The following is a 16,990-nucleotide window of genomic DNA, read 5'->3' as shown; positions in this document are numbered from 1 at the left end:
GTACGGGGAGGGGGAGGGTCTCAGGACAGGCGGACCCTGGTGCGTCTGGAGCTCCCGTCCCACTGCCAGCGGAGGGGCTCCAACCGCCAAGTCTCCGGCCCCTCGTCGTCCCCATGTGACCAAGTGGGCTGTGGGGCGTGGGAGGGGGACTCTCAATGCCCACGACCACCCGCAGTGGGGCGTCCTGAGCCGGCCCTCCCTCTTCTCCGCATGCGGAGCGCTCCCGACCCCTGACCCCCATTGCTGGGCGCTGGAGCTGCGGCGAGAGGGGGGCTGTGGGGGCCCCGGGGGCTGCTGCCCTCGCCGGGGCCCTCCGCCTCCGTCCTTGCAGCAGGGCTCTGGGGCTGGGTACCCTGCAGGCGGTGGATGTGGAGATGGCTTGCCTGTTCCCCCATCCTGGATACGTGGACCCCCATCCTGTCCCCCCATCCTGTCCCCTCCCCTCCTCCCCCCCCCCCCCCCCCCCCAGCCAGCTCCACTGAGCTTGTGCCCACATCCTAGACATCCTAGACCTGACTCAGGGGCCCTCACATTCCGGCCCTGCCCTGGGGCCAGGACTCCAGTCTCCACAGAAAGCTGGTGAACAGCAGGGAGGGAAGCCCTTTAGAAAAGGAAGAGGGAGACATGTCTGCACTTCGGGGCCCTGGGACAGGCCGTTCTCTGGGGCCACTGGCCGGAGTGGGGGCCTCAGTAGTGCCTGCCTGGAGCAGGCTGTCCCGCCCCCAGCCTGGAGCCGCTTGGGAGTGAGGGGATAGTCCAGTCCAGACCGGCACCGGGATTCCCCTCAGGTTCCAGGAAGAGAGGCGGTGGCCGCAGTCCCAGGCTTCTGAGCGGCTCTGGCACTGGTGGCTTGTAGGGGTCACAAGCTCCCCCGTTCTTTGGCGGGGGTTTCTCCTGGGGTCCAGCTGATGTGGGAGGCAATCCCCCGGCCACTCCTGGTGCGCGGCTGGGGCGCTGGCCGGCAGGCTGGGCTGTTTGCCGGCTGAGCTCTGTATACGAGAGACTGCATGTGGGGCCTCCGGGCTGACACTTCTCTCCTGCAGCTTCTTGGTCCCCAAAGGGCCTAGCTGGCCTCCGGGTGGCCTCTGTCCTAAAGGAGGACACTCTGGCCCGTGCGCCTCTGGTGCGCGCTCGTGTCCAGCTATCGTTCTCCCCTGGGGGCCGGTCGTGTCTGCCCTCCCGACCACCTCGGCCATCTTCACATAGGAGAGCAGCAGGGTTTTGCCAGGCAGTATGCTGAGGGGTGGGGGCACTTCCCCGGGGTCTGGAGTGAGTCTGGTTGAGATGCCCCCGTGGTGCTGGCGTGGCCCGTCTGGGGCGTGTGGGATGGAGCGCGAGGTCTTTCCTGAGCCGTCTCCTCTGAGCCGGGGACGGTTGCCCACACCTGCCACAGTGCCCTGGCCAGAGGGAAGGAGAGAGGAGATGGGGCTTCAGATGAACACTGGAGCCCGTGGGGCGCCCCCCTGCCCTCAGCGGGTCGGGTGGCATCCCTCAGCACCTGCGCTAAGAGGTGTGCTTCTGTGGGATGACGACGGGGGCTCTCCTCTTCCCCAACAAACCAGGGCAGGGGCTCAGTCACACTCCAAGGACAGGCCTCTGGATGAGACTGGGTCTGAAGTGTCCTGCTCGGCCTCGGCCCAGGGGACGGGTGGCCGGCAGCCTGGCGGAGCCATCTCACCCAAGACATGGAGGTGGCTCCGTGGGACCGGGGGGACTCTCCAGCAGGGGTGCCCCTAGCCCTGCCTGGACCTGCGTGTGTGCGGATGTCCCTCACCCAGCGGTACCTGTGTTCGCTGGCGGGAGGAAGGGTGCGTGAGGCAGACTCGCCGCGCCTCTGCGGGGCCCTGGGGCCGCGTCCACTCTGAGTCCACTCTGAGCAGAGCCACGGGGCAGGATGAGCCAAGCGGGGCCCGGCTGAGCTCTGCATGTGGACGGGCGGCGGTGGGGAGGTGAGCGTGGCCTTGGAGGGTTGGGGACTCCAGCTCCACTCACGAAACGGCAGGGACGCTGTGGCCAAAGCAGCTGCCTGAGGCCAGCACGACTTGAGTGCCCCAGGTGGACACAGCCACCCCGCCCAGGGTCACGGGGCCGGTTGATGGCGGGGGGGCCAAGGGGGGCACTGCCGAGGGGCCAGGGGCCGGTCCCACCTTGTAGGACCGGCTGGGCTGCTCACGTCCTACGGGGACACAGGGTCTCTTCCCTGGACACATGGAAACAGTGGGTGCCAACCCGAGGGGCGGTGGGCTTCACGGCCTGGGATGCCCGGCCGGGAGGAGTGTCGTGGCTCAGGTGAGGGGGGGTGCTCTCTGGGGACAGGGTGTATTAATGATGCCTTTTCGTTGCCTCGTGTTCTGACACCGGGCTGTGCCGACTCCTCCCCGGGCTGGCTAATTCCTAGAGACAACAAACTCCCGTGTGCAAACCGGCCAATCCCGAGTCGGCCCAGCACCCCCTCTGTGGGACTCCCACACTCTCTGTCACCTGCCCCCACCACCCGGGGCGGGTGCCCGACAACTAGGGGAACCCCGGGGCCCGCGGACGTGACTCACACGAGCCAGTTCTAAGCCTGCACCTGCCTCACCCACAGGAAAGTCCCCCTCTCTCGTTCCCGCTCTGCCTCCCGACCGCCTGGTGCTTCCCCCTGTGGCCCCCAGCCTGGGCACGGCGTGCCCCCTCCCCTTGGGACCTGTGAGTGATGAGCTGTCTTTCCGATGGCAGTTGTCCCCGATCTGCTGGCCTCCCCAGACCAGAGTGATGGTGAAACTTGCGTTCAAAGTCACTGGAGGGATGCAGTCCTTTGCTTGTGTCTCTGAACGATCACCCAGCTCTGGGGAAGGTCAGGCTCCCCCCACGGACAGGCCTGCCGAGGGGATCCCAGGGGGCCGGGCCAGTCGGGTCTTTGTGGCACAGCAAGCGGGCCCGCTTGCTCTCTGCCAAGCCTGACCGTGTGAGGCCGGCACCCGCCCGCCCTAGCGCCCACAGTTTGCTGGTCTGGGTGCCCCAGCTCGCTGCCTCCAAGGAGCCCCTGTTCAGATTCTCGGGGTCATCAGCCATGGACTGGAGGGCGTGTGGCCGCAAGGTGGACCCATGGGACTGCCCTCAGCCCCAGCTGAGTCCCGGGCCCAGTGTTGAAGGTGCCCTGTCCCGGGTCCCTGTAATATCATGAGCACCCCCAGACCACATCAAGGGTGCCTCTTCCGGAAAGTGTCCTCGGCTCTCCCTGCTCCCCTGAGTGTACCCAACAGGCCCCTGCCCCCCAAGCATCCGATGGAGGGGACAGCTTCCTGGGGGCTCATGCCTTTGTCTTTGCTGCGTCTGCGAGCCCCGACGGGGCAGGGCTCACCTGAGTCACCCCATGGCGCAGAGGGCGGGCATGTTAGAGGCCACGACCTGTCAACCACAAGTGATAAACGCTTGACTGTGGGTGCGGTAGAGCCCCCAAGGTGACCTGGAGGGCAGCGGGGCACCTCCCACGGCCTCCCGTGACCGCGGTGAGCAGAGGCGCCCTGACGCAGGAAGCTCAGAGCACAGGCCTCCTGCAGACGGACCACACGGGACTCGGGCGGTATCAGAATAATATTTATTGATATGCTCGGTGCTACCTTGTTAATACTGTCACGTTGTCACCGTGGCTGAGGTAATAGGGACAGACCCTCCGAGCGCCAGCCCTGGGTGCCCACGGGAAGCAGCGTGGGCCCTCGGGTGGGGGGCTGGTGGCCTGGGTGGGGGGACGTGGTTATTGCGTTGGACTCCTTCCCTTGCACGCTGGCGTCCACACCGTCTCAGCCCCGTGCCCAGTCACACGCCCGTGCGTTCGCGCTGGCGCCCGCCCGCTCGTGCCCACTCACGCACACATCCACTTGCACGCTGGCGCCCTCGCCCTCTCGCTCACGCGCCCACGCACACGCCGTCCTGTGTCCTGATAATACGTACACTCGGTAGTTACAGTAATCATAGTAAAATAAAGTACGGGTATGTCGGGGTACGAGGAGAAAGTGCATATGTTGATCTGATGGAGGGTGGGCCCCGGCACCTCCCGCCCCGGGGCTCCTGGTCCCTGCAGCGGGGAAACCTGAGCGTGGCCCCTCGGGCACGGCTAGGCCTGGTGGCGTGCTCACCCCCAGCCTCCTTCCAGGCTCAGGACCAGAGGCGTCCTGCCACAGCCTGGCCCCTCAGGGCCGGCATCCCGGACCCAAGACAAAATGGACTAAAAAAATACACTCTTCAATCTCACAGCTGAGCGCCTGCTGCGGGGGGAGGGGGAAGGCGGCTCCAGGCCTTGCCGGCCGGGGGCTCCGCTGGGGTCGAGGCCAGCCCCTGGCCCGGCCGGCACCCCGGCGGTGCTGCCTCGGGGGCCGGGTGGGCAAGGTGCCGGGCCCCGTGGCATGCGGACAGGAGGCCAGGAGGTGCGGGCGGTTGGGGGGCAAAGCAGAGGGGCCACACCCACTCGGGGCTGCGGTCAGCGGCACTGCCGGGCCATGCGCTGCTCTGTGGCGGCCGGGCAGCCCTGCCCCTCAGAACTCCACAGTGCTCACTACTGTCCTGGGCTCGTCAAAGGTGGCGATGAGCATCTGCTGGGGCGGGGGGATGGCGATGAGGCTGCCCACGTCCGGGGGAGCCCGGGGGCCCCCGTCCTCCTCTTCCCGGGCTTCGTACAGCGTGCTGATGTGCAGCAGCGGGTGCGTGGCGTTGCGGCTCAGGATAGCCAGGGGGTCGGGCTTGCCCAGGCTGGCTGGCGACAGAGGAGCTGTGGCGGGGGCTGCGGGGGGCGAGCAGACGTGAAACGGGCCCCCGGGAGGAAGCGTGGCGCGGGCTGGCTCTGCGGGGTACAGGATTTCCTTCTCGGGGAGCGGAGCGTCTGCCAACAGCCAGGAACACAGGCACGTCACACCCTCGGGCCACCCCTCTCTCCACCGGGGCAGACCCACCGCGGCAGGCAGGCTGGCCGTGGGAGGGCGGGCTGTGGCTTAAGCCCCCCCCCCCCCCCCCCCGTGCCCCGCGAGGGCTTGATTCTCTCTCTTTCAGCCTCCTTAGCCAGGCGGGGCCAGGCCGACCCCCTCTGCGCCACCACCTCCCACCCAGCCTGTCTGGGCTCAATCTCCCGCGGCCTCGGGAGCGGCAGTGCCCATTTCCAGACCCTTCTCTGGAGCCGGAGTGACCCTACTGTCCTATCCCCCTGGGGCTCTCCTATCTGCTTCACGGGGGCCCGGCAGGGCCCGCCTGCAATGTCCCCTCGGGTTGGAGGCTGCCCCCCCTCCCCCTCCCCCCCAGCCGCCCACCAGCTTCGCGCACCCAGCCGGCTCCTCAGCGCCTTTCACACGGTTCCGGGAGGACGGCGCGCGGGGGGGCTGCCTTCCCCGGGGCCCGGGGTGCCCGGCTGCCTACCTTTGGTGGGGGCTGCGGCCAAGCCGAGCGCGCACTCCTCCGCCTGGGACAGGAAACCCCCTTCCTGGCTCCGGGAGGCGGGCAGGGCGGCGGCGGGCACGGCCTCGGGCTTGGCCTTCTTGGTGCCCAGGATGTAGGGGTGCACGTCCAGGGAAAAGTGGCGCGCATGCTTCTTGTCGGGGGCGGGCCCCGCGTCGCCCCCGCCGCCCTTGTAGTGGTGCGCGGCGCGCGCCCCCGCGTCCAGCAGCGGCGCGATGAGCGTGTCGGTGGCCGTCTTGCGGCGCACGGGCTTGGGCTTCTCGGCCTTGCTGTTCTCCACGCGCATGATGGCCAGCGGCTCCTTGAAGGGCTGGGGCAGCGGGTTGCTGGTGGGGATCCACTTCATCTTCTTGCGCGGCCGCTTGACCACGGGCGGCTCGGCGGAGCCCTCGGGCTCGGCGGGGTTGGCGCTGGGGTCGACGGTCTGCACGCCCGCGTCGCGCACGGTGGGCGTGGCGTCGTGGTTGGACTGGGCCAGCGCGGCCAGCAGCTGCCGCACCACGTTGTCGTACATGAGGTCGCTCTCGTTGGTGATGAAGTCCAGCCGGTTGAGCGACTTGATGTGGTCGCGGTTCTCGTTGCAGAACATGGCCAGGATGTTGATGTCGCAGAACTGCGAGCGGCGCCACTGCCGGCGCGTCTTGATGCCCACCTTGTGCAGCTTGTCGAAGATGAAGTTGCTCTTGCGGAAGATGAAGAGGTGGATGAGGTTGACGAGGATGATGAGGTTCATGGCGCACAGCAGCACGATGTCCACGCCCGCCACGATGCGCTGCAGCTGCACGGACGGCAGCTTGCAGCTGACGCGCACGGCGGCCGCCCCCGCCGCCGCGCCCCCTGCCGGCCCGTCCGGGGACGCGCCCAGCGCGCACGTGAACTCGTTCTGCTTCTGCGTGGCGTAGTAGGTGCACAAGTAGGAGATGGGCGCCACGCTGAGCAGCAGGATCAGCAGGTGCCGCGCCAGGTACAGCTTGGCCAGGAAGTTGCTGCGGCCGCGGCGCTCCAGGTACTTCTCGAACAGGTTCTGCTCCGGGCTCTTCTCCTTCTCGGCGTTCTCGATGATCTCGCGCCTCTCGCGCTCCGTGATGCCGGGCCCCTTGGACTGGATCTGCTTCTCGATCTTGGGGGCGCGGCCCTCGGCGGCGCGGTGGTAGCAGTTGTCGATCTCCTGCAGCAGGAAGTTGAGCTCCGAGGTGAGGCGGGTGGAGGCCAGGAACTCCCAGCCCAGCGCGGGGACGTACATGATGGCCGCGAAGGCCAGCAGCGAGTAGGGCAGCAGCTTGTGCTCAAACAGCGACGGCCACAGGCTGGCGTCCACGCCGGGCAGCGCGTCCCGCAGCTCCGTCCAGCAGTAGCCGCGAGCGTACAGCGCCTGGTCGCGAGTGAAGTTGTGCGGCGTGTAGCAGTAAATGGGTTCCTCTGGGGGCAGACAGGAGACTCGGGCTGGGGCCTGCTGTTCCCCACACAGAAAGGCTCCGGGGCCCAGGAGATGCTCCATCCCTTACGACCAGCCCTGGGCACGGAGGTCTCACCCAGGTTCCCCCCCACCCCCACCCCCCAGCAGTTGGCTGTGGCACAGGGTGGGGGGGGGTGGGTACAGCTCTGCCAGCCCCAGCCCCCACCCGCGACTGACCTGCACTTCAAACCTCAGGTCCCTCTCCGTATCCAAAGAGTCTCTGTGTGCACCGGGGGAAACCCAATCCCAGAGGGCAGCAGGACAGGCCCCTCGGCCCAGGGCCCTTTTCCGGCGGCAGAGTTAGACCCCTGGCCCTGCACTGCCCGCGGCTTCATCTTTAAGAGGGCAGATGGCCGGGGCAGGTCCCACCTGGCCAGGGGCACTTATAGATGTGGGCCCTGCCTGCTGTGCAGGGGTGAGGGGTGCCCGTCCAAGACCCATTGTCCCGGAGAACGGCAGACCTGGGAATCCCAGACGCTAGGTGGGCAAGGGCAGGGACCTGGAACCTGACACGAAGCCTCACCAGCAGGACCGCAGTGTCTGCCACCAGGAACAGTGGATGCCGCCCGAACTGCGGGAAAAGTGGCCATCCCTGGGCTTTGTTTTCCCTCCCTGGTGATGACGGGCACAAAAACCACAGCAAAAGAATGCGTCTGGTGCTGCAGGGCGCCCCCACCTGGCAGGCTCGGTGCCGTCTGCAGCACTGGCTCCCCAGGCTCATGGCCGCTGAAGGACCCGGCCACTCTGCCGTCGGGCCAGCTGGACCCCTCTCACCATGCAGAGTGGGTCAGCGGCCTTCCTCCAGTGCTGCCAAGATCCTACCCCCGGCCCTGGCTCGTGGCCCCCACGTCCTCCCAGGGAGACTTGGCCCCTGACATGTGTGGCACCCCTCCCCCGAGACCATTCAGCAGCCCCCCCCCCCACCCCCCGGGACCTCAGGCTCACCAGTCCTGGGAGGGGCAAAGCGCTTGCCTTCTTTTCTTTTGGAAAAGGGCACACACTCTGGGGACACCTGCACGCCTCCAGGCTACAGTGGCACACCCAGGTCACGTGGGGCCACTTCAAGAAAAAGCAGTTGTCGGTTCCCCTGCGCGGACCCCGTATAACGTCTGAGGAACCCGGCTTCCCTTGAGGCTGTCTGCCCATCTGGCCCCTCTGTCCACTGCTCAGGGGTCGGTGCCGGTGTGTGTGTGGGGGGGGGCTGCTCGCAGCAACCCTGGCCGGGAGCCATGGGGTCTTCCTGCTGCCCGCTGCCCCCCACCCTGGGGATGTGCCAGGTTCTAGGCCAGGAGGCCGGTGCCACCGCATCAGCGCCTCACCACGCTGGGTGGTGCCACAATGTTTACTGTCGTGTCCCCGATGGGCAAACCCTGCTCCAGGGGGACCCTCACGCAGCGAGGACCCAGGCACCGGGCATCCGCCCTGGGCAGGGTCGGCGGGGGAGTGTTGGAGGCCCATGCCCCCAGCCAGCTCCCAGCAGGCGGGTCGTGGATCCTTCTGGCCGCCACAGGGCGCATGCTGGACCCTTGCCCCTGGGCTGACACCTTCACAGATGGATGCTGATATGGTGCTGGGGGGACGGGGTCCCCAAGTGTGCTCCTGTCCGGGGCGGGGGCTGGGCAGAGGGGCCTCCAGAGCCTCTGACCTCATGTCCCTCTTGCAGTCCTGCCCCAGCCCATCCCCATGTGTCGTCGCAGGGTCTCTCCTGGAAGTTCACCCTGTGGACATGTGGTTCCTGCCTGCAGGGCGCTGTTTCCTGCGCCCCACTGTCCTTGGGCCTGGGGAGGGGGAGGGGACGTGGGTGCTTCTAAGCTCTGTGTGAAGCACCAGGAGATGGGTCACTTCAGACTACGACAAAGCCACTGTCCTGCCTCGAACCTTAGTCCAGGCGAGGGGAGCGACCGCTGGAGCAACGCATCTCAGCGACGCAAGAGAGAACACTTGATCAGCTGGTGCCAGCCCTGCTTCGTTCCGTGATCTGGGACACACTATCCTGGGGCAGCCCTGGACCCCCAAGGCCAGGCGTGTTCCACAGGGCATGCCAGGTCACAGGGGGCCAGGCTCACAAGGCCTGCCTTGTCCATGCTCAGGGGCCCAGGTGGACGCATGCATGTCAGTGTGCAAATGTAGGTCAATGTGGAGGGGCAGGCCGGCACAGGAAGGCTCAGGGCGCCCCCCGGACCAGGGATGAAGGATGGACTTGGGAAACGCCAGCAGCCCAAGCCTGGCTGGATGCAGAGGGGCACTGAGGCTCCACACGGGGTGAGCTGGACTCACAGAACCTCAGAATGGAGGAGACAGGAGAGTCACCTGAGGATGACAGTCCTGCCACTGCCCCACTGTGCACATCTGTAGGGGACAGAATCGTGTCCCCCGAAAAGATGTTCCAAGTCCCGACCTCTGGTACCTGTGAATCTGACCTTGTTTGGAAATAGGGTCTTTGCAGATGTGATCGAGATCAGATCACACTGGAGTAGGGTGGCCCCAACCCGATGACTGGAGTCCTCGTAAAAAAGAGGAATTTGGACCCAGACGCCCAGGGAGGAGATGCCCTTGTGAAAATGGAAGCAGAGACCGGGTGAGGAAGCCGCAGAAACTGGAGAGACAGGAGGGACCCTCCCCGGAGCCTCTGGGAGCCAGGCCCCGCCCACACCTGGATTTTGCACCTGGGGTCCCCAGACTGTGACAGCTGTTCTGTTGTTTTGAATCACCAAGTTTGTGCATATTTGATCCAGTAGCGTTAGAAACGGAACACATCCACATGTGCCCTGAGTGACACTTGTGGGTCACACCTGTGTCTGAGCGCGTGGAGCCTCCCGTCCCCGAGGGAATGTCCTGTCCTGGGCGTGTCTGAGTGTCTGGGCACGTACTCCACTCAGGTCTGAAGTTCCCAGGTCATGAGGACCGCTAAAAAGCGAGCCCTTTGGGGCAGAACCAATGCAGAGTGCAAGAAGGTCTGCCAATGTCACTCAGGGGACAGGGTCACATGTCCCTCCTGGAGGGGTGCACAGGAGCCCCCACCCCCTCTGCCTTGGGCCGGCACCTCTGGCCCTCGAGCATGGCCAGTGGAATGCCGAGGGGCCCCCCTGGACCCATCGCCAGCCAGATCTGGGTGGGGGGGGCGCCACTCCCTGCCTCCAGCCCGCCAGCAGCCTCCGCCTGGCCGACCGGCTCCTTAGGGAGGGCCAGGGCACTGCCCACCACTCTCCTCCTCCTCACCGCCTCCCCCCCCCCCCCCCCCGGCTCCGTGCCTCCTCCCACTCCTCAACCCACCTCAACCAGGGTCTTCCTGGTGCCCCCCTGACAGCCACTTGCGGCCTCGACATCTCGGACTCCCCCTGTGCTGGTTCCCGTCTCTGCCCCTGTCGAGCCCCGTCTTCCACCTGCACCGGCCTCACAGGCTCCCCGCCTCCGGCTTGGCCAGGAGGGTCCACTGCCCGCCAGCAGGGTGCTCGGCCCAGCCTCCCGGACCTCCGCGGCGTCCCTTCGCGGGCTCGCGGCGCCCGGACCAAGGCCTCTCCCCGCCGCCGGCCGGAAGCCGCCCGCTTCTCAGGGACCCTCGCGGCGAGCCCGACCCCCCGCACTCCGCCTGCCGCGCGGGCGCTCTGCCGGCCTTTGGCATCAGCTGTCCTTCTCTCCACTCCTCCTCCGCTCAGAGCCTGCCCACTCCCCCTCCCGGGCTCGCCTGCCAGACCCCGAGCCTCATTTACGCCTGAGACCACCGGGTCCCGGACGGGTCCACCCGCTGCTGGCGGGGCGCGCACGGAGAGTGGGAACAATGCATCCGAGGCGGGGGGTGGGGGTCTCGCAGGCAGCCCCGGGCGCCTGGCGACACAGGGGCGACGATACGGGGAGGAGGGGGGCGGCCTTCGGGGGCGCGCTGGGAGGCCCCCCAGCCCCAGCCCCAGCCCCAGCCCCAGCCCGGGCCCGAGCGGGTGGCCGGCGGCGGGCCGCCGGGGCGGGGACTCGGGGCGCGCCCCCAGCCTCACCTGCGAAGTTCTTGGTGAAGACCAGGGTGACGAGCAGGATGGGGACCAGCACGGTGCCGATGGTGACCACGCGGTCGAAGGGCAGCTCCAGCTTGAGCTGCAGCAGCAGCGCGGCGAGCGCGCCCGCCTTGTCGTCCTGCGCGCCCGGCAGGATCAGCTCGCGCAGCTTCTCCCCGGCCAGCAGCGCGGTCGCCATGTCCGCCGACTGCTGCAGGAGGTGGTGCATGGGGGGCGGGGGCGCGGCCCGGGGGCGCGGGCGGGGCGGCGGGGCGGGGGGCGCGGGGCGGCGGGGCGGGGGGCGCGGCGGGGGCGGGCGCCGGGCCGGCGCGGCGGTGGGGGGCGCTCGGCCGCCCCCGCGGGCAGGGGTCCGGCCGCCCGCGCCCCCGCCGCCCCCGCCTCGGCTGCAGCCCCGGCCGGGCCTGGCGCGTCCCTCCGGCGGGGGCGGCGGCCGCTGTCCCTGGCTGGGGCCGGGGCCCCGCTCCCACCGCGGGGAGGGGGCTGTTTACCTGCGGCGACTCGCGGCGTGGCTCCGCCCCCCCCCGCCCCCCGCCCCCCCTTCCCCCCGCCACGCAGCTGCGGCGCGGGCGATGACTTTGCAAAAAAGATTTAAATTAAATAAAATGAATTAACGCCGGCTCGCCCCTCCTCCTCTTGCTCGGGGTGGGGGGGGTGGGGGCCTCGCCCGGCTCGTGGCCGCGGGAGCCGCCCCGGCGAGGAGGGGGTGTCGTCGTCCCGCCTCCGGCCGCCTCCGCCAACTCCCTGCCCGGAGCCTGGACGCGCGCGCGGGGGCCTGGGCACCCCTCCCCGGTCTGGGGCCGCGGCCCGCGGACACTGCGGGGCGTCTTTCCCGCCCGCCCTGCATCACCTCCCGCGGCCCCGCTTCCTACCCTGCCCTGCACCTCCTCCCCGTCACCCGCCCCAGCCACTTGTCCCTTTGCCTCATTCGACAGACACGCTGGGGGCCGGCCTGTGCCAGCTCCCGGGGGAGGCTCTGGGGTGCTGGCACCCCTTCCTGACCTTCGTCCCCGCCACCGCTCCCCCCCCCCCCGCCCTCCCACCCACTCCCCGGGCGTCCTCCCGAACAACTGCGCGCACACTTCGGGGTCTGCCCCGCTGCCTGCAAGACCCGCGGCGGTTCGTCAGTGTTTCCTTGGATTCTTTCATGGCCGGTCCCCTTCCCACTATTTTGGGACACACAGGTGCTGTCTTTGTGAGATTCTTCTGGTCGCAGCTTTAACTTGCTTCTGTAGTTCCTGTGTCCTGGGCACCAATGTTCACAGGTCCCGGACCACTGCGGTGAGCCAGTCAGCCCACAGCCCCGCGTGGGGGCTGACAGAGGGGGCGCCCGGCACCAAGCCTGTCCACACTCTGCATGTCTCCACCTTTCTTGAGGGTCTCCGCACTTTTCTTTTAAAAAAAAAATTTTTTTTCAACGTTTTTATTTATTTTTGGGACAGAGAGAGACAGGGCATGAACGGGGGAGGGGCAGAGAGAGAGGGAGACACAGAATCGGAAACAGGCTCCAGGCTCTGAGCCATCAGCCCAGAGCCTGACGCGGGGCTCGAACTCCCGGACCGCGAGATAGTGACCTGGCTGAAGTCGGACGCTTAACCGACTGCGCCACCCAGGCGCCCCTCTCTGCGCTTTTCAAGATTATGTTTCTGAACGATGGATGCCCACCCTTGGCTTCCAGCCCGTTTTACTTGTCTACTACTTACTGAGGGGGCTGCCTTCAATTTCCCATCCCTCCGGTAACACAGGCACCCACCCCCTGCAACCCAGACACCCATATACAACCCAACTCCCTTAAAGCCCAGCTGCCCCTGGATAACCCAGCCACACCCCCAAACCCCTGATGCCCCCCCATAACCCTCACATCCCCCAGATAATCCAGACCCCCCCCAGATAAGCCAGACACCCTCAAAAATAGCCTAGATGGTCCCTAGATATCCCAAACACTCCCCATCTAACCCAGGTGGCCCTGGATAATGGCATGGACATCCCTACAGCCCTCTGGGACACCCCCCTCCCCCCTCCTCCCCCCCTCCTCTCCCTTCCCCCCCCTCCTCCCCCCTCCCCCTGCCAGCGGTCCTGCTGGGCACTTACTAGGTTGCTTTCCAGAAAGGCTGGACCACACTCTTCCCCAGAAAAAAGAGGTTCTGTCCCCTAACATTCCCAGCTCTTGTCATCATTTGCTTTCTGGTATGTGCCATTCTAAGGGCTGGAATGTGGTTTCAGTGTTTTCAGTTTGCCTTTTTCTGGTTACCAGTGGGATTATCGCCTGGTCAAGCCTTCTGCACATCGAGAGTCCCTGTCTGTGGTTCATTTGGAAGAGGTCTTGGACTTACATCAGCCTTTTGGTTAATCCATTGTAAGGCCTTCTTCAGGTCTGTCTGTTGGGTCTATCCATGGGATCTGGATAGGAATCCTCGATTTAGATGTAGTCAAGACCACTGTTTTATTCGTTTGTTTTATGGTTTGTAGTTTTTTTCTTTGTGAGATCTCAGAGGCATCCCAGTGTCCCTCTAGGAGCAGGACAGCTTACCCTCCACACTCATTCTTCCATGGCCTCCAAGCAGATATGTTGAAATGTGCTTCATTTCGGTGTTGCCGTGAATTGGTGAAGTAATCTCTAATCTGGAGATTTCAGATTTCAGACTGCAACCCAAGCAAATTCCATAGGTAGTATTACTCCTTTAGCAGATACATTTTTAGCTGGAAGACCATGTGTGGAGGTAGAAATGCAGCTTAGTTTTTCTCCATAAAATGAGCTGGTTTTCCCCATACTGTTGACTAAGCAATATATCCTTTCTCAGACCACCAGGTGTCATCACCACATCTGGAATGGGTTTGTCCTTGTGATGGCTTTGTCATATACCAAATATATGGATCGGCAGGTACCCCTTTACCCCTTCTCAATGACGATTTAGGTACTCATGACCTTGACTTTTCCACGTATACGTCTCAGAAAGACTTTGTCAGGTTTCCAGAAAGGAAATCTAGCTGGAATACTTAGATTGCCTTGAACGTATACTAACTTGGGGACGACTGAAATGTGGACGATTGTTAAGTTCTCCTATCTATGAACATAGTATGTTTCTTCATTTATTTAGATCTTCTTTATATATTGTCATAAAATTATAATCATTTCTCTGTAAATATTGTTGCATGGGTTTGTTAGGTCATGTCCTAGACATAATTTTTGTTCCTCTGTACACGGCATCCCATTTTCTGCGATGTGTTTTAGCTGGTTAATCTGGTGCAGAGGAACGCTGCTGACCTCGGTGTGATCGCCGAGTTGGCCTGTGGGCATCAGCAGGTTGTGGAGTGCAGTCGTGGCGGTGACCCTGCATGCTGTGAGAAAGGCTAGGCTGCTGTCCTCCCATCCAGCGGGGGAGTGTCTGGACATCATGGGAGGGGCACCCAGGCAAGCTGAGGCCGCCCCCCACCGCCCCATGGCAGCAGCTGTCTTACTGCTGTCCTCGCTCCCCAGCCTGGATGGGGCTGGGGTGGGGGCCAGAGCAGAGTGTCCGGGGATGACACCCCGGGCCGGGCTCAAACCCTGCAGAGACTTGGAGCCCAGCCCTCCTTTGTTCTCTCCCCAGGAGAATGTGCAGGAAGCACTGGGGAACCGGGGCTACTGCTGTCCTCGCCCCGGGCTGGCTCGGCCAGGCTGAACTGGAGGGATCGTTCTCCACAATCCTGTCTCCAGGGAGGACCACACTGGGGAACAGCTTGCCCGTCTTGTGGTGAGACATTAGCATGTGGCTTTTCACACACGGAGGGATTCTGAGAGATCGAGTGACAGTACTGTGGCCAACGTTTAATCCACTCATCTCTGTAAAGGCAAAACCAGAAACCAGAAACCGAAGTAATGATGGACCCTTACTGCAGCTGTAAGCCGTGCTCTGCCACGAACACGGACAGCGTGTTAACCGATGCCTTCCCAGCGCAAGTTTACTTCTGCGTTTGCTCACGAACACCTACAACACACGTGTGTCATTTTGATTAAGTACTTACGGTAACTAAAGAACAAGAATCCCGGTGAACTTCTTGTTACCAGGTTCAGTCTTACGGTTTCACGGATCAAAACTAGTGTTTCCCTCAGGGCACCTGGGTGGCTCAGTCAGAAGAGTGCACAGCTCTTCATCTCGGGGCTCAGAGTCGGAGCCCACATTGGGTGTAAAGATTACTAAGAAAAATGAACTTGAAAACAAATGGCTGGGGGGGCGGCGCCTGGGTGGCTCTGTCGGTTGAGCATCTGACTTTGGCTCAGGTCATGATCTGACCGCACGTGAGTTCAAGGCCCGGGCTGGGCTGTCAGGCGCAGAGCCTGCTTCGGACCCTCTGTCTCCTTCTCTCTGCTCCCTCCCCCCACTCTCTCTCAAAAGTTAATAAGCATTAAAAAAAAACCCCACAAATGGCTGCCTCAATACACATATTTGGTCTGGAGAAGAAGCAGAGAGTGAGCAAGAGGCCAGGTAGGAACCAACAAAACAGCACAGGGTCATTCTACCCCACACTGACCGTGGGCTGGCTGGGAGCTCTGTTCCCTTCTGTCCCCTCATTCTGGGGACTAGCAGCCACCGTCCCACGGGTACAGCTTCACACCTCTGTCATTTCTGCTCATTCTTCAGGAGCCAAAGCTCATGCCTGGGGCATCTGTGGGGTGTGGGCGGCTGGCACACACACCGCGTGCCCCGGAGAAGACGGTCCGTGATGCCCTCCACGTTCAACCCGGTACATTTTGCAATGGATATACTTGGGTGGGCAAAGTTCTACGGGAAGGGGGAGTAAGGCAGAGCATCCAGCCACAAAGGGTCAACTTGCTGGGTCCTTTTTAAGTGGACCGGGGCACTTACAACGTGCTGGGAACCAGTAGTCTCAAACAAGAGAAACGGTAGGCAACTTAAAGTGAGTGACCGTACACGGCTTCCAAATTTCCTTTCCAGGATCCCCAAGCACAGAACTTAAGCCCAGTGTACCTGCCTGCAGGAACCTCTTCGCTCAGTTTCCCCAGGAGTCCTCGCTGCTGTAGGTGGCCTGGCCTCCTGTAGGCGGGGACTCTGTCAAGGGCAGACCCCGTGGGCTTTATCCTGTGCTCAGCAGAGCCTCCGGCTCGGTCACCGGACCTGGCCTCCCACCCCGTCTCCTGCCTGCTCCAGGCCCGGTGAAGCTGCACTCAGTGCCCTCCTGCCCAGGTGCACCGAGTCCTCTGCAGAATGACCCCACCTGGTCTCCCACCACCCCCGATAACCCCTCTGGACCGTTGCTGAAGAGCATCGTGGCCTGGGACACCCGCCCTGCGCGACGCCAGCCCAGCTCCTGGCTGCCTGCGGGACCCTGATTGCTCTGGTGCCTGCCTCTCCACAGTACGAGCCCCGCACCTGTGGCCTCTTGCAAGCGCGGACATCCAGTCACTGCAGAGCCGGGCAGGGCTGAGCAGGTGCAGACCTTTGGGGGGTGGGGGGGGAGGGTCGGCAGGGGGTTGCAGCCCTGGGACGCAGTGTGGGTGGGAGCGAAGGGTCAGTTCTGGGCCCACAGTCTCGGGGGTGGGGACGCAACAGAGGAAAACGCGGCCCCTTGGCGAGGAGGGGCAAGGGTGAGGCCCAGTGGGTGTGATTTTGGTGGGGGTGGGGGTGGGGGCAGGGGGCAGTGGCACTGGGACTCCAGCAGCTGTCCCACGAGGCCACTCAGAGTGCCTGGCTCTGGGGCAGCCAGTGCAGGAGGCCAAAAGTGGTTGTTTTTTGTTTTTTTTTTTTTTCTGTTTATTTACATTTGAGAGGGGGCAGGTAGGGGCAGAGGGAGACACAGAATCCAAAGCAGGCTCCAGGCTCTGAGCTGTCATCACAGAGCCCGACATGGGGCTTGAACCCATGAACGGTGGGACCATGACCTGAGCCAAAGTCGGACCGACTGAGCCACCCAGGCACCCCCACAAGTGGGTATCTCTCGAAGCAGCAACACCAGCATGTTCTCCTGTCGCGACAGCTTTGTTCCTGGGTGCAGCCCCTTGGCCACCAGCTGACCCACAGCACGCAAGTGTGAGGGGTCTGGGGTCAGGAGAGCCCCATCCTCGGGCAGGGTGCCAGCATGGGCTCTGGGCTGCACCACTGGGGCC

At 64.3% G+C, this 16,990-nt stretch overlaps 1 protein-coding gene across 1 annotated transcript; it reads right to left on the bottom strand.

The window, feature by feature from the left end:
• Window positions 1-4,514: 4,514 nt before the first annotated feature.
• PANX2 (pannexin 2) lies at window positions 4,515-11,095 on the bottom strand. The gene is made up of 3 exons (XM_047066192.1): window positions 10,870-11,095; window positions 5,386-6,843; window positions 4,515-4,858 (listed from the first exon to the last, which is right to left on the bottom strand). Exons 1-3 carry the CDS (start codon window positions 11,093-11,095, stop codon window positions 4,515-4,517), a joined length of 2,028 nt encoding a protein of 675 aa, XP_046922148.1.
• Between the last annotated feature and the right edge of the window lie 5,895 nt (window positions 11,096-16,990).

The sequence above is a fragment of the Lynx rufus genome, unplaced genomic scaffold (genome assembly GCF_022079265.1).
Source record: "Lynx rufus isolate CCGP_SWC_20201006 ecotype Redwood Valley unplaced genomic scaffold, mLynRuf1.p SCAF_7, whole genome shotgun sequence".
In the NCBI taxonomy this organism is placed as follows: Eukaryota; Metazoa; Chordata; class Mammalia; order Carnivora; family Felidae; genus Lynx; species Lynx rufus.
This window is presented reverse-complemented; position numbering and strand designations above follow the sequence as displayed.

Bases quoted from the DNA above. Each gene is read 5' to 3' on its own strand.
- PANX2 (XM_047066192.1), bottom strand. From the start codon at position 11,095: ATGCACCACCTCCTGCAGCAGTCGGCGGACATGGCGACCGCGCTGCTG. The intron at 6,844-10,869 runs GTGAGGCTGGGG...GTCTGCCCCCAG, and splicing joins CTTCACCAAGAACTTCGCAG to AGGAACCCATTTACTGCTAC. The intron at 4,859-5,385 runs GTAGGCAGCCGG...GGCTGTTGGCAG, and splicing joins GGCCGCAGCCCCCACCAAAG to ACGCTCCGCTCCCCGAGAAG.